This window comes from Nannospalax galili, unplaced genomic scaffold (assembly GCF_000622305.1).
Source record: "Nannospalax galili isolate Female #2095 unplaced genomic scaffold, S.galili_v1.0 scaffold543, whole genome shotgun sequence".
In the NCBI taxonomy this organism is placed as follows: Eukaryota; Metazoa; Chordata; class Mammalia; order Rodentia; family Spalacidae; genus Nannospalax; species Nannospalax galili.
Genome location: NW_008352270.1, coordinates 3,102,222 through 3,126,027, shown reverse-complemented (window position 1 = coordinate 3,126,027; position 23,806 = coordinate 3,102,222). Strand labels below are relative to the sequence as shown.

At 36.2% G+C, this 23,806-nt stretch overlaps 1 protein-coding gene across 3 annotated transcripts in view; it reads right to left on the bottom strand.

The window, feature by feature from the left end:
- Akt3 (AKT serine/threonine kinase 3) overlaps window positions 1-23,806 on the bottom strand; it is a 263,366-nt gene that overhangs the window by 30,212 nt on the left and 209,348 nt on the right. For all 3 annotated transcript variants that reach the window (XM_008849161.3, XM_017802236.2, XM_029554110.1), the window contains exons 10-12: window positions 18,943-19,071; window positions 6,729-6,943; window positions 588-675 (exon numbers count right to left, since the gene is read on the bottom strand). In XM_008849161.3, coding sequence (XP_008847383.1) covers window positions 588-675; window positions 6,729-6,943; window positions 18,943-19,071 — 432 coding nt within the window. The remainder of the gene's footprint in view (window positions 1-587; window positions 676-6,728; window positions 6,944-18,942; window positions 19,072-23,806) is intronic.

Sequence of the window (23,806 nt, the reverse complement as noted above, 5' to 3'; positions counted from 1 at the left end):
CCTCAAGGTATGTCTGTTAAACATCCAAGAAGGTTAGTTCCACCAGTCTGGTACTTTTGATTACTGTGTTCCATGTAGATAAATCTTGGGCAAAGACCAATTGTTCTCAGATAAACCTTGCCTAGCCATATATTTCTTGATCTGGTATGTATAATTTGTCAGTATGCTGTTGGACTAATATGGTTCCCTCTGTTTTTTTAAAACTAGCTAGGCATTCTTTATCTCTCACATTATCTAACCCTTCCATCATGGTTTCCCCAATTAAAGTACCCCCATTTCCCCCCTTTCTCCCTTAATCATACCCTTCTCCTATGGTCCTACCTCTCTTGAGCCCCTTTTTTTTTGTCTTCAATTGAAAAACATAATGACAAAGAAAAGGTTATTATGAATAAAAGAAGACAAAATAAATTTTGACAATCTTGAAAAGACTTTCAAGAGGCAGAGGGAATCAAAATTATCAGTAAAAATTTATGCTAAGTAGTTCAATAATCACTTAAATAGCACAGTAAAACAGAAAATATCATTACACCATTAAATTTTATTCACTTAAATTTTGGCCATGTAGAATACCCACAGAGACATCCTACCTTTTTATCATACACATCTTGCCAGTTTACTCCAGAGAAGAAACTGTGTCTCATGATTTCTTTTGCATCATCTGGTCCTCCACCAAGGCTATGAATATAGAAATTTAATTAAATGAATAAAAAACATTTTCATAAGCCAGATGTATACAAATATTTTACATTGGTATATTTACTGTATCATAAATAATTCATGGAATATATAGGCATAAACATGAAAGCCTCTTGCTTTAACACCTAGATTTTCCCAACTACTTCTTCCGAACAATGTGGTAAAGTTAAAAAGCAAAGACTCGGGAGCCAGGCCTGCTGAGTCAATTACTTCTGGCCCTTCTGAGATATGGGGCAAAGGAAAAGTGACTGATACTCAGGTTTCACTGTAGTGTGGAAAGGGACACCCTTTGAGGAGTGTTTCTAGACTTAATGATACATGTAGGGGTGAGCATAAGAAATGGAAACTACGACCACCATCAATTCTAAATCAAGTTCCTTTTTAAGCAACACTCAAAATGTTCCTTCGTCAATTTGTAAATTCTGAAATAAGTGATCTTGGAGAGCACTTTTATGGATTAAAAACTCATGAACTATTTTCCCATCCCAAAAGAATTCCATAGAAACAATATATAATTAATCGATGAACTATTACTGCAATGCAATTTGCTATGCAATTTACTATATGAAAAAATGTAAATACGCCCTCAACTTTTGAAGTTATTCTTATTTAAATAATATATGACTTAATAGAGAATCGAGATATTTTCTGGCATCCATGGTTTAATTTGGTACATATTCATCAAAAAGAAAAATATAAAAGCCAAAAAAAAAAAAAAAGGAAAGGTAGTATGAAAAAACGAGAGAAAAGCAATACAGAGGAAAAGAAGCTAAAGGACATCTCTCTGAATCCGACTCTAATATAGGAAGCTTTATTCAACTTGTTCCTGTTCAGAAATTACATGGGCTGGTACTTAAAATCAGTTATGTGCCCTGCATGGTGACAACACCTTTAATCCCAGCACTTGGGAGGCAGAGACAGGTGGATTTCTGTGAGATGGAGGTCAGCCTGGTCTACATAGCAAATTTCAGGCCAGCTGGGGCTACAGAAAAGAAAATGTCTCAAAAAAGAAAAAAAAGCTATGTGGGGGAAAACCATGTATAGATGTATATATATACAAAGCTCATTATAAGTTTTACTAATATAAAGGATATGAAACAATATGTACATAAAAAATACAATGTTTCTATCATAAATCAACCACATAATTCTCACGGAAATCTTAATTTTTGCTCAATTCTAAAGCCAACTACAAATGCAAATAATTTCTGATTAGCTCTGACATGAAAACTGATTGGCATTTTTGTTTACATTACAGAAAAAAGTGACATAAGAGGAACATAACTCAAACCCCACTTGTCTTTCAGTGAAGTGTGTGACTTCTCTACAGTTTCTGCCATTGAACTGCAACAGAAACAAAACACTTTCAACTTAATTTGTTCTACTAACCTTTCCTCTATCACGTTCTTGAGTCTAAACAATCAAAACAATAAATCAAACACTTGGAGTATTGGCTTATTTTGGTGATAGAAGTACTAATCCCAAGGCCAACTTCAAGATACTATAAAAGAAAATCATTATATATTTCCACACAGTTAACAGTAATATGGAACAAAATTTCTAGGGAGTGATAAATTGTGAGTTAATGCTGCTTTAACTATTCTTAATTTAATTTGTAAAATTTAATTTTTAATAATGACTAGTGAGTTAAACATAAGATCACAAAGTTTCTGGATATTTAACAACTAGTTCTGGTGATTTAGCACATACTAAATCTAATACATGACTAGGTAGGAAGGAAACCAAGCAATCATAGAAAACAAGTAAGTGTGCACTCTCCTGAATTGTGGCCATTAGGTATAAGGGGCCAAATGACTAAGAAGGGCCTAGGCACCTCTGACACACTATCAGGATGAAAAGTGGGACAGTCAGCCTACACACACAGCTTCAGTGATTGAAGAGAGTCTACTCCAGATCTATATAGAGTTCTTTCAACCAACCACACCCCAGAGATGGACATCTGATTGTGTGAGATCATGATAGCAGAGTTCGTATCTGGAAGCTTCAGTCTGGTAATTCTATATTTAGTTAGTGCTTAGCACTCTGGTCCCCACACTTGCTGTTTCTCACTCTATTTCTGGCTGTTCTGTCTCTCTCCTGGTAGGCTGTCAACCCTGGGAGGACGGAGATCACTGCTAGATTAACCAAAAGGCATTTGAAACTTCACATAAGGAACAAGAAGAACAGAAACAGCAAAACATTTTGTTTTTAAAAAGAATTTAATAATTCAAAGTAGAAATCAAAGTAGTCGGTATAAAAAAATCACAACTCTACGTATGTTCTTACATTTAGGTTTCTAACATTAAGTTACAATTTGTTTATAGTTTATAGTCCTGCTCACGTCTGCTGTGGACTTGAGGTGGGAATGGAGTGGAGAATCAGTCATTCTACAATTATAAGATTTCAATTCAGAGTCAGCCATTAGTTTTTTGCATAAAACCCCAGTTCTTTAGCAATAGTTTGGTTTAGGACATAGCTGGCCTATTTGTCAAAATACATAAAATATTGTCCATGAACACTACACATTAGTCTAATCATAGCCATTTTAGAAGCTGAAATTCATTAGCACAACTTCTTCAAAGTGTGAAGCTATGGAAAATCTCAATGTGCCCCAGTGTTCACTGAACTATGCCCTAAATGAACTTCTAGAGACAAAAGTCACAATCTGGGAAGTTGAAAAAAAAAGAAATAGAAAGTACCACTGTAACTAAACTGATATAATCCTCAATCTAAAATTATATAATTATAACTTAGAATGTAGGTTCAAAATTCTATTATAATTTTTGAATATTGTTTACTGTCAAAACTACTATCAAGCTTCAACAACAACATAAAATTTGCCAGTGTTCCTTTCCAAATTCTCCAAACCATACAAAGTCTTTCAATGTAATCACATGACTTCTTTTTTAAAAATATTTTATTTTTATTTTATGTGTATGCGTGTACTGCCTGAATGTAGGTAAGTGTACCCGTGTCATGCAACACCCGTGGAGGACAGAAGAGGCTGTTGGATCCCTTGGAACTGGAGTTACGGACAGTTGTTATCTGCCATGTGGGTGCTGGGATTCGAACCCGGGTCTTCTGCAAGAACAGTCAGTGCTCTTAACCACTGAGCCATCTCTCTAGCCTCTTAAAGAAAGCAATGCTAATATTTTAAAAATTCAATGTTAATGGCTGTCTAATATACAACGTAAAGACTTCAAAATGATGTCAAAACTGAGTTATTTATACCTAATAATATTAAATTCCAGTATTAAAGCACCAAACTAAACTCTTTGCTCCTACAGATTCTTAACTATGAGGAATGTCACAAAATTCTCATTTTCCTATATACTGCATCCAACATGAGGTGGTGATTTTCATGTAAACTTCATGGAGGATAAAGGAGAGACGAACAGAAGGCATAAAGGAATAGAGAATAAGGTACAAAAGCCAAATGATGATTGACCCTTTGGTAGAGCTCAGCAATCTGTAAAGAGTATCAGGAAAATTCAAGCAGGATTTAATGTAGCTGAATGCAAACAATACGTTATAGTATTGTGACTATGTGCTCAGAGACTGTGGGAGCCTATGTTGGCTTTATGTGCTTTCTAGCCCTCAATGCTGATGTTTCCCAAGCTTCTGTCCCAGCCCCTCTTTTTTTCATACTCTCCCTTGTGCATTTCCCTGCCTCCAATTACATCCTAGATACCCATGGGTCCCAAACCCATAGTCAACGACTGTGTTTCTTTTAAGCACTGGCTGCCATTTCTTCTGGATGCTTACTTGACATGCCCATCAAGGTACCTCACACTTGGTATAGCCAAAATTACTACAGCATCCACCCCAATCAGTGTCTTCCTTTGCTGTGCTCCCTGTATTCACAGTCCACTCTCTAAACTACTCACCCTACCTGGGCACGTCTAGGCTTACCTGACTCCACCCACTTCCTCACCCTTTAGAGTTACTCATTCTCAAAGCTTTACTCATTGTTCTGTTGTTGTTGCTGCTGTTGTTATTTAACCACTGCTTCAGAAAGAACCCCATCTTTTATTCAGGCAATTCCACAAACTTTGTGTTTTTGTTTTTAAGCTATGTTCTCCCTGTGTTGCTAAATTTAGCCTCCAGCCCACAATGCTCACTCCGGCCTCAGTATCCTAAGGAATGGGTTTATCATGCAGACCCCAGAAGCACCACAAATAGAGCCTGAATGCCACTGCAAACTCCAAGGCCTTCATGAGCAAGATCTGGTTCTCTAATCCCCTAGACCGAATGAATAATTTCAACAACACTTGTGCAGTTTGGCCTGAGGATCTGCAAACATAGGCTTCATGTCCTTTGCTATTCTGGGAGCATATAGAAAAACCTGCCCAGGTTACATTTGCATTTCCAATATGTTAACACAGCAGAGCAGAGGCCTGACCCATTGTAGAACAGACATTATAAGACTGCATCTTCTTTTCAGAACCTCTGGGGAGAAACTATGGATCAGGTCACTAACAGTCTAGAAATTCACCTCACATTTATTCAGTGATTCCTAAGCACTTACTGTGTGCTACCTACCAGATAAGGCAAGCTGGTAAGAAACAAACAAAGGGGACATGCAAACCACAAGTAAAGTTTTGTTTCACCGTTTAAAGAGAGGGCCACAAAAGAAAGGGTGGCCAAAGTTGTCTGAAGAGTTAGGGAAAGGTGGGATAAAATTTTACTGCCCTTGAAAGCAAGTTTTATTAAATCTCAAAATAAAAAAAGATGAAAATGGTCGACTTAGCTCTTTTTAAAGATAATCCTTCTCCATGTGCTGCTCTTTGCACCATTGTGAAGCAACCACATCAAAAGAAACACACTACAAAACCTGAGCTGAGAAGTTGATGCACTGTGAGCAAGATGTCTAAGAAACATCAAACATGCCAGGAAACTTACTTTTTATTCCTGTTCCACATGAACTTTCCATGAGACTGTGGATAAATCAATTAACCCTCTGGACATAGAAATGCTTAATACTATCTACCTTGCAAGATAGATCACAGTTAGGAAACTGCCAGAAAAAAGGGTGGGAAGAGGGAAGGAGGGAGGGAGGGAGGGACCAACCGTGAGGGAGATACTATAAATCTAAGGTAACACCCTGGTCACTGAGGTCACAAAACGTATCTTTCAATGGGTCCTCACAAAACAAAAGGATGGTAAGCTCTTTTATCATGCATGCTTATTTCTGCTGAAGGTAAAAATCATATTCTTACACATTTTTAAAGCTACATACACAGTAGAAACCATTGCTAAAATAGAAAAAGTGCAAGTTTTAAGAATTCATTTATTTCTTTATTCATTAAAGAAGTCTCTCAAATGTATGTTGAGCACAAATTACAAAACAGTATGAGGTATTTTGGATGATTCAAAAATATATGAAGTCATCAATCCTCCAGATGCCTAGGATTTAATGAACTTTCAGAGAAGTTCTGATACTAGGAAGAGGAGGTCATATGGGACACTTTATAAACAGAAGTAATTTAACATATACCTTGTGAGTATACTGTGAATAGGTAAACTGAACAAACAACACAGTGACTGAGCAGTAAAGGCTTTGCCGTGTTCGGGTCATAACTACAGCTGCAAAAACAAGCTATAGTGGTTTCTAGTTTTGCCATCAATTTTTTCAGCTATTTTGGAAAATAAACTTTAATGATGAAATATACAGATGTTAACATAGGTTAGAAAGGAAAGGAGAGAATAGAAACAGGTCTATTTTTTCTATAATGTGAGTCAGTAGAAATATAAAAGCCAAGGGTCTGAAAAGAAGAAAAGGGCTTCTTCTATCCCTACAAGATCAAGCTTTGGGGAAGTTAAGAAGTGGTTCACTCATAATATGCATAAAGAATCTCTCAAAAATCCTTATTTGGTAAATTTGCATAAAATTTCCACGTCAGAAAAGAGTTAATGAGCTTTTCAAATGTTCTATATTAGACAGTTATGAATAAGGCAGTATCTTAAGGGAAAATACATCAAATACAATGCTTCTTGGAGTCAATTTTTGAATTAAGACTGTTAAGACTTACCGTTTATTTGGATCCTTTATCAAGAGCCCTGAAAGCAATGATTTTGCATCTGAAGAGAGTGTTCGAGGAAATTTAATGTCTTCCATTAGTATTAGTTCAAAGAGCTTCTCGTGATCCTGGTTGTAGAAAGGCAACCTCCCACACATCATTTCATACATGACAACCCCCAGGCCCCACCAGTCCACTGCTCGGCCATAGTCATTATCTTCCAATACCTAGAAGTGAGACCAGAGAATGATTAGTTATTATATATTAATCTTTAAAGCACTAATCCCAAAATGTACATTTTATAGAAAAATGAACCCAACTTTCATCTGGACCTTTTAAACTATGAAACATTCTGCAAAAGGCATAAACCACACCAAATACATTACATGGAAAACTTGGGACATATTCAGAAATAGTCAATGGACAAAAGGGGGAAAGGTGGTTAAAAAAATTGCATTAATTCCAATCGGAAGCACATGAGTATATAGCAGGGTCAAACGAAACGCATTAGTTAGTGATTTTCTGTTAGGCGTACTGAATTTTGCAGTCTGAATCCCTCTAATGTAGCTGTTTGTTACATAGCAACTTAAAGTGAGTCCATGATGGTTACATAGCATGTAATAATTTGTCTTATGCATTTTTACCTTAAGAAAAAGTTTTAAGAAAGGAAAGAAGCAGTAATACAAACTAAACAGTAAAAGATGCAAAAACAATTACAAAAATGATCAGCACAGGGCATGGCGGTGAAATAATAAATATAAAAATTTTGGGGAGTCCTTATGTGTTAAAAAAAATCTTTCAGAAGATAATTAATGAAATGAAAGCAAAGGTTTATTGTTTTGAATTGTAATAATATTCTATACAAAGCTTCACTAATGCAACAATTTTTTAAAATACAAAAATCATTGACTTAAAGCCTGTGTGGTATACGTCCTTGTTTCTCTTAAATATATATTGCAAAAACAATTGTGAAAAATGATATAGAAGTACCACTTTGGTTGTTAGAACAATCTCTTCAAATATAAGCACAACCACTTATCATCACCACCGGTTTACCTTTTTAATCAGACCTCCCGCCCACAAAGCTGGAGATGGAGCCCGTGCTCTACCACTAAGCCACACTGTCAGTCCCAGATCTGTTTTTCGCTCAGTGGAACAGTCCTTATCTATAGACAACCTCCAGTACTTTATTTAGATAACTATATTTGAAGAATCTTAAAGCTTACTTTGACTCTCTCAAGCTCTGAGGAAACCAGATCTAGAATATGAATTTCATTAATTACAAAGATCCATTAGTTAAGAAGTTTGGATTAGACAAACACTGTTGAATTTTAGATTATTTCTATCAGTTACACTAAAGTTACCTTTGACTACTACAAAGCCACTGGAAGGCACAGTACTTAAAGATGAAGGACACGATTTCAAAAACAGTACTTAGTTAGCTATGCAGTGGAATACTATGAAAATATTTTTAATTCAATCATATCATTGTTTCATTGCTCAAGAGGCCAAGGAAATTTATTGTATGTAACTTAAGAACACAAGCCTAATTACTGTAATTAAAGAAGATACTTTCTGAAAGAATGAGAAATTCTAGTTTTATCCATAGACAAGAAATACTGCTTACACTTCTGTCTTTGAATGAGTGCTATGAGAACAAGAGGAAGACAAGTGAAGACCTCGGGAGCGTAGAGGAAAAGCTGCTGCACCTTTTCAAACGGTCCACGTCACAGCCAGTAAGTACAGTGCATTGTTTCCTGGGCCTTTATAAAAACTGATACAGGATTTTACCCAATAACAAAACAACAACAAAAACCTCTACAATCTAAGTAATTTTTAACTGCATTCCTACAATACCAGCAAAACGGTGGCATACACAACAAGGAGCCAAAAGCGGTTTTTAACCTCTTTTTTCATAAAACCATAAAAAGCATAAAAGCTGGATTAACTGCCTTCCGAACCCACATTTCACCAGCCGGGTTCTCATCCCCAGCTGGCAAAACTGGCAATCCTTTATTTTTGTTTAAATACCTGGTCTGCAGCCAGAAGGGAAAGAGTACATAAAAAGGAGGTTTTCATTTTGAAGAGGAATAGCAACTAAAAATGAAAATTGCACTGTAAGAAAATCTATCTGATAAACTAAAATACATTTTATTTAGCTTTTTAAACTGAACACTGCCTCTCAAAATACGTGGTTTTGCTTTCTGAACACATGTCCTTTAATTGACATGCAGATACATGATGATATGCTTGGAACTGTCTGCTGTGTCTCTTTGTATTCGACAATATGCTGTAATGTACTTAGTTACTGATAGGTAACCCTAACTCAGCCACACTCTTAAGAGGCTTTGCTATCAATTAAAAAGATTTTATTCAGTTCTTATAAACAGCTGTGAGGTGAAACATGCAATACATTTTTTTAAAAAGTGACCCTAGCATTCTACACATGGACATATAACATGGAATATATAAAGTGAATATATAATGTGAAACACATCCCACTATTCGGATTACATCTTTTTTTTTTAATCTAAAGATTTTAAGACACAGTTCTGTGAAATACTCTGAAAATTCCTAAATCAATTTAATTACCTAAAATCCAGCATTTCTTTTATATTAATTTTGAAAGATAATTTTTCTTCCTTAAAGTACTTATTTTTCTAGAGTTCTCATAACATTTAAAATTCACACTTTTTAACCTAATTGTTAAAATTCCTTCTCATTACTTCTGAGGATGAAATTTTCCTAGCAAAAAGGCTACTGTATTTCATGGTTATTGTGAAGCTGATCTAATGGTGTGAAGGACGGTGATCTAAGGTAAAGTATACTCAACTCCATTGAAAATTTATTATTTAGATAGAACTGCAGATCAAAACGTTCATGTAAAAATAAGTCAGTAAAAGACATATTGATGAAGTAATCTGTATCTCCTTATCATAAAATCAATGTTACTATCTTTTATATGAAAGTCCAAGTATAAACATGGATACACAAAGTACTACCTCCTTCTATGCCTGACGTCCTTTGGAGCCTTAGATGTAGCCTGTTTACTTAAAAAAAATTCCCACAAAGGTAAAGGACAAGAGAAAATTTACTAAAAGAAAAGCAGACATTATAAAGTAACAAGACGCCACATCAATTCAAAGCCCAAATAGCACAAACTCCAGGAAACAGGTTGAGTTTCAATTTCCACACCAGAAACCAGAAATTGTTGCATTTGCAGGAAAAATAAAACCTAATATGCAAGTGGATCACAGAAGACATCGATTAACATCAAACACTCTAGTAATATTTGATGAGAATACTTGTACCTAACAAAAAAAAAAACTGATGAGAAAACAAAACAAAAATTTCAAACACTACAAATAAGCTCTTAAACAGTTACTAATTTCAAAGAATAAAATTAAACAATGGAATAATTCATTGAATAACTGAATTTTAAAATTATACCATCAATTAATGATTCCAGTGTTAAACATAACAGGCCTTTTCAAAAACATTTTCATTCTAGTATTTTACCAAGCAGGCTTTACTGGGACATTGAAGGGATGGATACCTTACTCAGTTTGTTAGCCAGGCCACACAATGCACCAAAGGCTAGCAATTATAAGGGGCTATGCATGCCCTGGAGTGGATTACTGCTCAATCAATAATCTTGACAGAACAGATGGGGGAAAAATTAAACATCCAAACAAACTGTCTGCACACCTATGTTGTGAAAGTAAACTGTGAACTTTGATGAACCAATTTACCACTACTTCAGAAAAAACTATTTTTCTGATAACATTACACTTCAGGTAACCAATACGTGTGTTTTATATATAAACATGTATCTGTACATTTTATTATTTTATAAGTTATTTATATATTCTCACATCACAGGTATTTACTTAAAAATGGCCAAAATTTTTGTGATTCAGATTATAAAATGGATTGCCATTTCAATGAAGTATATAATTTTTAAAAATTACCAATTCCATGACCTGTCAGTATTTTCTTCATATTACTATTTTATATAACATATTATTTAATAACTATAATCCAACTGCTCTGATTCTTAAGGTATAGTATCTACAAACATCATTTGTTATTTGTTACATTGTAAGCTTCAGGCTACCTTCTAGCATGTACAAAGAATTGCTTGAAGGCAACAAACATCACAATTTCAAAAGCAGACTCACCCTAGAACAGGAAATACCTGCCAACAAGACAGAATCTACATGAATACAACAATGGCAGTTAAATGATACATGTACATATTTTCCTATAGCTCTCTACAGTGCCTCTTTATCACAAAGCAATAGACATTCACAGATTCTAAGAAACTTAGGTCACTGTAACGCCAGTAAAAATAGCCATCATAAAACTCCACAGGTCATCAGTGTTCTCAGCTTAGTCACTGTTTTGTATATTCTTGGGGTTCAGTAAGTTTACAATTAAATGTTGTGCTTTAACTAGATTCATACCAAACACTCTGATTGTTAAAGTCAGAATCATAGCAGTGAAAATGAATTTATGGGAAAAACATCTGAACAACTAACAGACTTTAAAATAAGTAAAAGTGACTACCTGCAAAAACAGAGAGGCATAAATTCCATTTTAGTTCACATTTCAACAATATCCCATTATGGGACAATTTGGGATAACTGTTAATGTTATCTGGACTAGGACCAGAGTAAAGAAATAAGCAAATTCAAAGAATGAGCCAACTCATATGACAGAGGTTCTTAAATAAGAATTCTAACTCTGAAGCAGACAACTCTCTGAACTAATCACTGTGTCCTGATGGAAATTCAATTTACTTAAATCTCCTCTTAATACTGGTGATGACATCTTTCCAGAACTGCCAGGAAGAGGAAGGTTTTCACAAAGGACTTCAGGGGGACAGATGCTAGAAAAACCATTTGTAATTAAATGAAATGTTAGTGTTCAAACCCAGTTTTAGTGAAAGAACTCCTTTTTACAAAGCATACAAGTTCTAAGGTTAATTTCACAATTTGTAGGACTACAACAGAGCTTCTTGCAGGGCCAATAAGACCATAACTATGTGCACTACTATTTACTTACAGGTGAAACACACAAGCACGTGTGTCAGCCTTATTCATTTCTCACTAAGATTTCCTAAAGAGAACACAGGCAGAGTCTGTAAAATGGTATTTTTCACATTTAATCTTTGCTGTATCAAAAAGAAATACAGTTCTCCGTATTGCACTTTAAGGAGCTGCTCTCTAGTGGCTCCCTCTCCTTTCACTACCCCGCCCTCATCTTTCAACACTTGCACTGGCTTCTTACAAAGTTAGTGCACAGCTCTGATTTTCAAGTTATATGTAGTTAATTTCCATTTGTACTATGATTTGTCACAATAAAACATATTTCTGTATCAGAATCATTATTATATATATGTCAGATATTTTCAATATTGTATATCAGATATTAAACACAGATTTCAAAAGAAAAATGTAGAAATGGATAGAAGCAGATGCTTCCTAAAAATGAGTTCTGAAAACTAAGAATGCATTAAAACTACATTTTCTGTCACTAGAAAGTCATTTTGCACTTAGATAAAATAAAATTGCAGATTTTCCTTCCTCAACAGTAACCACAGCTAGATACTATACATTTCTCAACAAGTCGATTTTTAATAATTTTTTGCTAGTTCTAACTTGACTATCAAATAATTTTTTATTTTTACACTATTACAGAAGTGCATTTCTCTAGGTTCCCCAAACCACCTTATTCAACCTTCCCCATCTGTCACCATCTGCTTCTTTTTAGCATGTACTTTTTGTGTGATCACATAAGCATGTGAAAAATAACTAACATTCAGATGATTATCTGCTGGTACATTTGAGGACTGGGCATAATAAAAGTGAACTGCCAAAACGCACTTAACACTTTTAATTTTGTTGGGTCTTGCATGTGAGCTACATTTGATTTTCAAACTGTTTTACAGTTGGAAAGTTGATCAGGTACTGCTAACTCAAGAGCAAAGCTGAGATTCTAAATAATTAGCACTGCATAAAATGATTTGGATTTAATAGGAGCCAAATCAAATAATAAAATTTAAAAGCAAGAGTTTATATGTGATTTCTATTTTCTTTTATAATTTCTAGGTGGGAAAATACAGCACAGACTACAAGAATATAACCCTTTCAAGGTATCTTATAGTCCTTAATTTACTATTGGTCCAATTTCAGTTTCTTCTAATATAAGAAAAACAGACTCATTTAAAGCTGTACATATAAATTCATTTTCAGAGACAGAGTACATTAAATCCTAGTTTACATGCCTGTTAGAAATCAATCTCTGTAACCCTCTTTAAAACAAACAATATTTTTCTACCAATAAACTACCAATAAAGAAAATGTACTACACGATTCATTCTTCATGAAAAGAGGTTAAGGGATAAAATACCTTCTAATGTTCATTTTTCCATTAATGGCATTTTATACCATTAAGATTCACCTTTTAAAAAATGTATTATTTTTATTTTATGTCTACGAGTGTATTGCCTGCATGTATGTGAGTGCATCTGTGTCATGCAATGCCCTCGGAGGACAGTATTATTTTTATTTTATGTCTACGAGTGTATTGCCTGCATGTATGTGAGTGCATCTGTGTCATGCAATGCCACAGATGTCAGAAGAGGGCTTCAGATTCCCCTGGAACTGGAGTTAAGGACAGTTCATAGCCGCCATGCGGGTGCTGGGAATTGAACCCAGGTCCTCAGCAAGAGCAGTCAGTGCTCTTAACCACTGAGCCATCTCTCCAGCCCCAAGATTCACCTTTTTGATTGGTCTTTCCCACATAAAGGGAAACCATGCAAACTTAAACATTTACAAATATGCTATGAGTCCAACACACAGGACATTTAATAAACTGGCTTTAAAATGAATTCTAATATGCTCTTTGAAATTTCCTCCATCCATCTTGAAATAACAAACCATTTCAATCAGATTAAAACAATCTAAAGGTAAAGGAATACCACCGAGGTATGAAGCAGAGGCTTCAGCAAGATCTCTGCAGTTTGTACAAACAACTCTCAAAGAACAGAAGTAAAAACACACACAGTGAGTAGCTCACAAGATCCAGCTGATGTGCAACTATCACTTAGATTCTTCTCCAGAAAGAAACTAATATTAATAAAGGTATGTACTAGAAACAATAAAGCCCAAACAAGTAGAAGATATCATCTGAATGTAAAGAGAAAGGTTAGGCTCAATTTGGGCTAATCAATCTCTCCCTAAGATGACCACGTAGCCAGGTGTGGTGGCACATGCCTTTAGTTTTAGCATTTGGAAGGTAGAGGCCAGTGGATCTCTGTGAGATTGAGGGCAGCCTGGTCTACATAGCAAGTTCCAGGCCAGCTGGGGCTACAGGGAGACCCTGTCTCAAAAAAAATTAATTCCCCCCCACAAAAAAAAAAGATGACTATGTAAATCCCTCTGCATTATCCCTGGCTTGTGATTCACAGTAACTCCCTGACCCACAGGCTTCAAGATGAACTCCTTTGCATTCCAACCACTACCTACTTAGCCATCTTCTTCCTGCTTCCTCTTTAAAGCTGCCAGACCCCACCCCTCCCCAAGCAGGCTTACTTTCCCATGTCCCTCTACTCCAATAACTCCAACAAAGACATTATTTTCTTGAGCAGTAATGTTGATTTTCTGAATCATAGCACCTTGAGGGAAAAAAAAAAATCCTTAATGTCTTTGTACATCTAACACCTAACACAATGTCTAACACTTATTAAGTGCTCAGTTAAGTAGTTCTTTAATGAACAAATGACTGTTCTTAAGTGAAATAGATCATATTGATAACTAGAATAAAGAAGAAGAAATTTGTTCTTTCAAGAAGGGTAAGTTTATTCTTTCATGAAGGATAAACACATCCCAAGATACTCTGATTTAACAAAAAACGTAGAATGTGATTCAGATACTTGGGATATAAAATTTAGATTACAGGAGAAGTTACTGATTTCAAAGCTTGTCAGACATGAAAAAGAACTACAATGATCATTTTCTTCTGCAACAATAATGTGTCAAGATTTCAATTACGAAAGAATTATCAATCAAAAATGGGTGTATAAACTGATTTTAAAGACCAGGCCTCTATGATACTTAAAAAAAAAAAAAAAAAAAGGTATACATGGAGCCAGTGAGATGGCTCTGCAGGTAAAGTTGCTTGCCCCTGAGCTTGAGGACCTGCTTTGGAGCCCCTGGACCACATGGTATTAGTAGAGAACCAACTTCTCGAGTTTGTTCTCTGACCTCCACAGGTAACAGGTGCACATGCACACGCACACACAGAAAAACAATCAATAAATGCAATTTTAAAATATGGCTAAAAATACAGAAATATTATTTTTTATAAAAGAAATTGATAATTTCTTGTGGATTATAACTTTCTATTTAAAAACAAATGGACTCTTCTTGCATTAAATTCTTGGCTTTGTTCTTCAGTTAATGACATTTGCACAGAGAACAATATCTTTGTTTCTTAGGAGATCATCTGCTTCTGAAATAAGATGTGTTTATCTTTTTCAGAAATGACTCCCCTAATTGTGACATGGCTGATTTTGGTATTCTAGATCTGGGATGTCATTGCTCATCACAAATGTACAGCGGGGTTAGCAGAACTCCAGAGAAACAAAGAATCTGCTGTTCATGACATTCACAAAAACAACCCTAGTTCAGAAAATATGATCTTGTATTTGAATAAACAAAGAACAGTGTTTCTAAAACTCAACCTAATTCAGCCACAAAAATAAAAGAATTTTAAATTTCAGCCTCTGTAACAGAGAAAAATTACATTTTGTACAAGAAAATACTACTTGGAAACTTATTATAGTTTAAATATTTGAGGGCCTGAGAGCTGGCTCAGTGGTTAAGAGCAGCCAGTACTCTTATAGAGGACCTGGGTTCAGTTCCCAGCATCCACGTGGCTCCAGATATGAGGATCTGACACCCTCCACTGGCCTCCATGGGCATTGCATGCATGGGTGCACCTACACATATACAGGCAAAATACTCATACATATAAAGTAAATCTAAAAAAGAATGTTTAAATATCAGCACTTTATAATAATTAAACCTTTCTAAAATGTTAATTTAAATGTTAAGTTAAAATAACAGTAAACCAACATATATATGTGTGTGTCTCTGTGTATCTGTGTGTGTATGTATATGTGTGTGTCGGGGGTGTATATATGGAATGCCAATGGAATTTATTCTGCTTCTTAATTTCTGATTACCTTTTTTGTTGTGTCATTATGTATAGTTAAAAATGAAAATATAAGCTTAGTGGTCCAATGAACCTAGATAAAATCCTGATGTACAGTAGCTGATTAGAAACGAAGGCTTCCTCCCTGTGTGGCATTAGCCACATAGCCTTCTTGTAGACTGGGGAAGAAGCCCAGCTGGTTTTGCTTCAGTTTTCCTTGTCTCTTTGCAATGACTTTCTCCTCCTTATCCCTCAGCTCTTTGAGCAAACATCACTTTCCCTGATCATCTTATCTGTGGAAGATTTTGTTTTGGAAAGAGGGCCACAGTATCTCCCATCTCACATGTTCTTCTGCAGTCTATGCTCCTATCCTTTGAATCTAAGAAGGCTTATAACTGCATCACGGAAGAAGCGTATGACAGACATGATGTTGTATAACGTATACACAAAGACCAGGAAAGGGGATGCATATATGAATGCTCATAGTGGCATTACTCATAACAAAAGACTCATCAAGAGTTGAAGGAATGAACACATCACAAACAGTCATGCAATGAAATACTATGTAGCCACAAAAAGGAATGAAGACCAATAGCATGATGCACCATGGATGAAACTTGAAGACAATCTGCTAAGGGAAAAAGCCAGACACATAAGGTTCCATGTTGTATAAGCTGAATCTGACTGACATGAAATGGTTTCCTGGAGGCAAAGAACAATGGAAAGTTAATGAACATGAGGTCCCTTGCTGGAATGATTATTTTGAATTACAAGTGATAGTTGCACAACTCTGTAAATATTTTCAAAAGTAAATTGTTTACTTTCAAAAATTAATTATATGGCATACAAACTATGTGCAAATCATAAAAATGTTTTTGGAAAGTTAAACTTTTGACAGTGTACTAGATTAAAATATGGAAGGGGGGTGGAGAACATAAGGCTTTTTATAGCTTGTTCCTAGGACATCTGCCATTAGATCTCTGTGATGTCACCTTGATGATACACTTCAATTGAGGGAAACTCAATTAAGAAACTGTCTCCATCAGATTGGCCTGTGGGCATGTAAGTGGGGCATTTTGTTGATTGCTAACTGATATATGAGAGCCCAGCCTACTGCAGGCAGTACCATGCCTGGGCAGGTGGGCCTGGGGTATATAAGACAGGTATCTGAGCAGGTGGCACACTCCTTTAATGCCAGCACTAGGGAGGCAGAGCAAGTGGATCTCCATGAGTCTGAGACCAGCCTGGTCTACATAGTGAGTCCAGGCAAGCTGGGGCTACATGGAGACCCTGACTCAAGAGACAGAGAGAAGGGGGGTGGAGAAGAGGAAGAGGGAGAGGGGAAGGGAAGAAATAAAGGAGGGAGGGAGGGAGGGAGGCAAGGAGAGAGGGAGGGAAGGAAGGCAAGGAGCTGCATGTGAGCCTAGGAGCAAGCCAGGTAGCAGCATGCCTTTCATGGTTTCTACTTCAAGCTATGGCCTTGAGTTCCTGCCCGGCTTCCCTCAGTGAAGGGCTATGAGCTGTAGGATGAAATATACCTTTTCCCCCCTTGAGTTACTTTTTGACATGGTATTATCACAACAGTGAAAGCAAACTAGGACAATCTCCAAGCCAAAGAATTCTGACCACTCTGAAGTTGCCATTGTAGGGAAGGTCAAGCCATAGAGATGCCCCATATAAGCACCCCTGTCAACAGCCTTAATGGCATGGCCTTAATGACATGGCAGTGTACAGCTAGCAGCAGTCAAGATGTTTCCACATGATTTGACCTCCTCACTGATAAGCCTTTCTGGCCAAGGCTACACTTGTAAGCAGAGTAGAAATGAGCCACCTATGCTGCCTCAGCTGCACTCTTCATAGAAGTTCAAGGTGACATGAAATGGCATTCATCAAGGAACATATGGGAAGTTTGTCACATGGTACTACTAACCAGTGAACTCCGAGTAGCTCCTACACCAACCTGCGCCTTTCTCCTCATTGTCCTTTTATTTTTCCTATCTATGGAACCTAAAATGTTTTGCTATTTACTTGGATTTTGTCTCTTTCTACTAGATGTTCCTTGAGAGTAGAGTCCTTTTCCATTTTGTTTGTATAGGCATGTCACACAGAAATATCCCCAATATATTTCACATACAAACACAATAAACATTTGTTGAATAAACTACTGAGCACAGGACATCACTGCTATGGAGCTTCTGTTCATCTCTTCTTGTGAACTTAAAAATGTAGGTAGGTCATTTTCTTAGTTTTTCCAATACAATTTCTAGTACTTAAGACTGTTAGAATATTTGCTTCTAAGTAAACACCAAGATGGTTGGTAAAAAAAGCCATTCAATTAATTCTATTTTAATAAAAGAAGCAAAATGGGCATAACCAAGAAACAGAATGTATAGTCAAGAAAAAACTTGACGTAAACTACTTTATAAGAACACTTGTAATGGCTGGAGAGACAGATCAGTGGTTAAAAGCACTGGCTGTTCCTAGGTTCAATTCCCAGCACCAACATGGTGGCTAACAACCATCTATAACTCCAGTTCAGGGTGATCTGATGCCCTCTTCTGATTTCTGCGGGCACTGCACGACATGGTTACACTTACACACATGCAATACACTCATACACATAAAATAAAAATAATAAATAAAGCCAGGCGTGGTGGTGCACACCTTTAATGCCAGCACTTGGGAGGCAGAGGCAAGCAGATCTCTGTGAGTTCAAGGCCAGCCTGGTCTACATAGTGAGTTCCAGGACAGCTGTGGCTAAAAGAGACAAAAAATAACAATAATAATATTTTTTAAAAGAATACCTGTGCTTACCAACCACATAAAATTTAATTTCTGTATATTCATGGCCTTAAAATAGCTCAGTAAATAAATTATGGGCAAAATAAGCAATTCAGATTGAAAGATGGTTGAAAAAGTAAATATTGCAATGAAAAATAATTGTTTTCCCTTGCAAAATACTGTGCTAGTGTGACTTTTCCTTGTAAACAGCACTGAGGCCTACCTCTGGTGCCAGGTACTCTGGGGTGCCACAGAATGTCTTCATGGTGGCTGCATCTGTGATCCCTTCTTTGCAAAGTCCAAAATCTGTGATTTTTATATGGCCATCCTTATCCAGCATCAAATTCTCCAACTGCATGTGAAAAAAAATGACATACTTTATTCTGTAGGTGTTAACAAAAGGAGAATGCAATTTTGAAGAATCACTGAGTAATGAATAGGGTCCTGGAAAGAACACAGTTATAGTTAACAGAGCTTTTGCTTCTTACAAGTCCTATAACTTCATGTGTTAAATAAAAGATTTTTTATCAAAATTTTTGTGGTGATAGAATTACTGACTTTCACATCAGTGGAAAGACTGAGCTAGCCTGAACAGCCATTACCATATGAGTACTGAGAGCTCAGTATTTCTGAGCAAGCACAAATTCTCTTTTTTATTAGGTGACACAGAATCTAACCAGTCTCAAAGACATGTACGTGTTCTTCCAGACACAGGCAGATGCTTCACAGGTGGTTTCAAGAACTTCTCTTGGCAATCTATGGCTTTTCACTTACAGAATTTTTTTAAATTTCTGTTAATAAAGCAAGCCTATTTTTTTGTAAGGTTCAGTGATAATCTCTCTTGCAGTTCTTAGTAATAAAGAACTATCAATTCTTTTAAACATAGAAAAAAAAGCATTACCAAAGCCAAACATATAGCACAAAAGTTATAAAGTTGAAGTTTCAGAAATACCAAAGAAAATTGTAAAGACATAACCAGTGGCAAGTTATGTCTTCAGAGAAAGAAAATTCTGAGTGTCCAGCAGAGCAGAACTTTGCAAAGTCCAGACTTTTAAAAATAGTCATGTAACTGACAACCCCATGTGAATCCAAGCTGTGATATCAGAGGTATGTGTCACTTCTAATTTAGGATTACATAGAAGAAACACACAAAATGTGAAAAGTACATTAACAAGATGAGGGTACTTAACTTTTATTTACAGATACTCTTTAATATGATAGCATTTCAAAGGACTTATCTGAACTCTGAAGTTAATATCAAATGTAAAGAAAACCCCGCATGGAACTTCAGATTATGCACTAATCATATGAAATGCAGAGAGCATACTCTGCTATATTGCCAAGAGTCTTGTACAGCAGACAATATAAGAAAGCAAGTTGCATTCACTAGAGCGAAGATCATTGCAAATATGTCTTTTAGGCAGCACCTCAAAGAATCTAATTGAACTAGATGTTCAATACATTCCAGGAATAGCATACATCAGAAAAGTATTTCTTCACTTTTTCTATAGAAAGTTAAATAAGCCACAAATACACAAATACACTGTTAACCATGTATCTTCTTGTATTTCTCCACCAACTTACAATCTAGAAAAAAAGCCCAACTTGCACAAATGGCACTAAGTCCTAAATATTGACTCCAGTCACAAACATTAAGAGTTCCTCTACAACTCTACTATCTTTTTCTGTTGTGACCTGTCTTTTCTCTCGTGCCTGTGGCCTCCATCCTTCTCCCATCTCTTCTGCCCTCATCTATCTTCCCCATAAGAGATGTATATATGCTGAAGCTAATTCCACTTCAATGAATAAAAAGAATATGCCATGTTCTTAATGTTTAAAAAATATTTTTTTTATTTATTTATTGTATGTGTATGAGTGAATTGTCTGCATGTATGTAAGTGCACCCATGTTGTGCAGTGCCTGCAGAGGTCAGAGGAAGGATTTGGAGACCCTAGAACTGGAGTTACAGATGGTTGTTACCCACCATGTGGGTGCTGAGAACTGAATCCAGGTCCTCTGCAAGAGCAGCCAGTGCTCTTAACTGCTGAGCCATCTCTTCAGCCTATTCTTAATTTTTTTTAAACATGTTTATTATTACTAATATTCAGGTTAATTCTTATTCATTAATGTGAATGTTATAGTATTTTAAAATTCTGAAATAAGACATTTTAAAAAAATATTGGTATCTATATAACAGAATGCATGACATTTTTACAAAAACATCAAATAATAGCCAGGTATGGGGGCAGACACCTTTAATCTCTGCATGGGGGAGGCAAGCCTGGTCTACATAGTGAGTTCCAGGCCAGCCGGGGCTACAAGCATACCCTGTTTCAAACAACAACAACAAAAATTACAGTGACATAGTAAGAAATGAGGTCATTCTAAGGATGCTGGCGAAAGAGGGAAAGTGACAGCAATGGGAGGGAGAGGACAGCAACTCTCCATCACCATCTCAATGCTAATTTTTATGTATCTAAATTTCATTGACAAAGAAGGTAAATAACAGCAATAATCTAGAGTGATGGTTTTGAGAACTCATTGAGATGGTGATAGAGAGATAAAATTTTAAGCATTTCTCACCTCCCTCTGCTTCCCTGGGCTGAACAACCTGCCAGCCTCTTTCCTGCACATGGTGGATGACCTCTCAGCTTCCTGATCCTTTGCACCCAGACGACCCCAGTTCCTCCCTGCAATCCCCAGGAGCCCTTGGGGCTGCTTCCTGCACCGCATCTCCATTTGCAACTCTGGGTGGCATGGCCACCAGCTGCCCAAGACCAGCATCTTTCCTGGGCTGTGTGCCCAGGCCAGTCCAAAACCAAATTCTGGAGGACAATATCTTTCCTGGAGGGATCCAGACCTTAGGAGAAAGCCTGAGAGCATCTGATCCTCATCTGACTTGGGCCTCTGTGGGAACTCCTGAAGACAAAAGCAATTTGGCCACTCTATTATAAAATCAAAAGAGAGAACTGGAAGCTTAGAGGAACCACCTTTTCATGCCCCAAAAGTAAATCACAAAAGTATATAAAGTTTACAAAAAGCAGCAGACCTAAACTTGAAGGCATGAGTCTCACACAAAAATCAGAAACTACAAAAGAAATTCACATGTCAAAATCACAGAGAAAAAATAACATGAAAAACCAAAATAACATATCCCCACCAAATACCAATAGTCCTCTAGAGGAGTACAATGAGAACCCCCTAGAGATAACGCAGGACATGGAACTCAAAAGAACAATTATAAACATGACAAAAGAATTCAGTGAATTTAAAGAAAACATAAACAAAGAAATCAAAGAACCTAAGGAAGATAGGGATAAACTTCTGAATTAATTCAGAAAAGACCTAGAAATATTGAGGACTACTCAGGCTGAAATGAAGAAGGAAGTGAAACACTCAGTAAGCCAATTACAAACAACAGGAGAAAGCCTCACCAATAACATGAATGAAATGAAAAACAGAATATCAAGACTGGAAGATAAAGTGGATGAACTAGACCACTCAAGCAAAGATTATGAAAAATTTAAGAAATCACAAGAATGAAGTATGCAGGAATTGTGGAACACCATAAAAAGACCAAACTTATGAATCATAGGTATACAGGAAGGAGAAAAATCCCAAGATAACAGCATGGACCAGATCCTCAACAGAATCATAGAAAGAAATTTCCTCAAATTAAAGAAAGACATGTCCATACAAATACAAGAAGCATATAGAACACCAAACAGACAAGGCCACAAAAGAAACTCTCCAGGGGCCATCAGAGTAAAAAAACTAAACGAACAAAACAAAGAGACAATACTGAAAGCTGCAAAAGAGAAACAAGTCACATATAAAGGAAAACCCATTAGGATTACAGCTGACTTTTCAGTGCAAACTATGAAAGCCAGAAGACCCTGGACCAAAGTATTCCCAGTTTTAAATGACCACAGATGCCAACCCAGATTACTATATCCAACCAAAATGGATATTATAATCAAAGGGGAAAGAAAAATCTTCCATGACATAAATAAGCTGAAGGAATTCATGTCCACAAAACCAGCCCTTCAGAGAGTTCAGGAAGCAATACAAAGAGCGGAAGAAAGGAATGATTATACCCAAGGGCTTGCAGAAAGAAATTCAATGAAGGTATAACTGCAGAAAAGTACAGCTATATCAAGAATGTAAACAGAAATAAAAATGACAGGATTCAATACTCATCTTTCATTAGTAACTTTAAATATTAATGGACTGAACTCCCCAGTCAAAAGACACAGACTAGGTGAATGGATTAAGAAACAAAACACATCTTTTTGTTATCTTAAGAAACTCATCTCACTTTCAAGGACAGACACTATCTCAAAGTGAAATGATGGAAAAAATATACCAAACAAATGGTATTAAGAAAAAAACATGCATTGCAATTCTATTATCTGACAAAATAGACTTTAAACTAAAACTAATAATATTACAATCATGAACATATATTCACCAAACTCTGGTGCACCCAACTTCATAAAAACAATACTACACGACTTTAAGACCCAGATTAATCGCAACTCAATAAAAGTAGGGGACTTCAATACCCCACTGTCTCCATTAGATAGGTCAACAAAGCAGAGAGTGAACAGAGAAACATCAGAATTAAACAATACCATATATCAAATGGACTTAACAGAGATCTACTGAGTATTCCACCCAAGCACCAAAGGACAAACTTTCTACTCAGCATCCCATAGAACCTTCTCCAAAATCGACCATATACTGGGGCACTAAACAAACCTCACCGAATACAAAAAAATTGAAATAATTCCATGCATTCTATCAGACCACAATGCAATAAAGCTTACAATTAACACCAGAAGAAGTCCTAATCACCACATGAACACATGGAGATTAAACAACACACTCCTAAATGATGAATGGGTCAAAAGAGAAATTAAGAAAGAAATAAAAGTATTCCTGGAGCTAAATGAAAAGGACAATACAACACAACAAAACCTCTGGAACATGCTGAAAGCTGTCCTTAGAGGGAAGTTTATACCTCCAAATGCCTACATCAAAAAATCAGAAAGACGACAAATAAATGACTTAACATTGCAACTCAA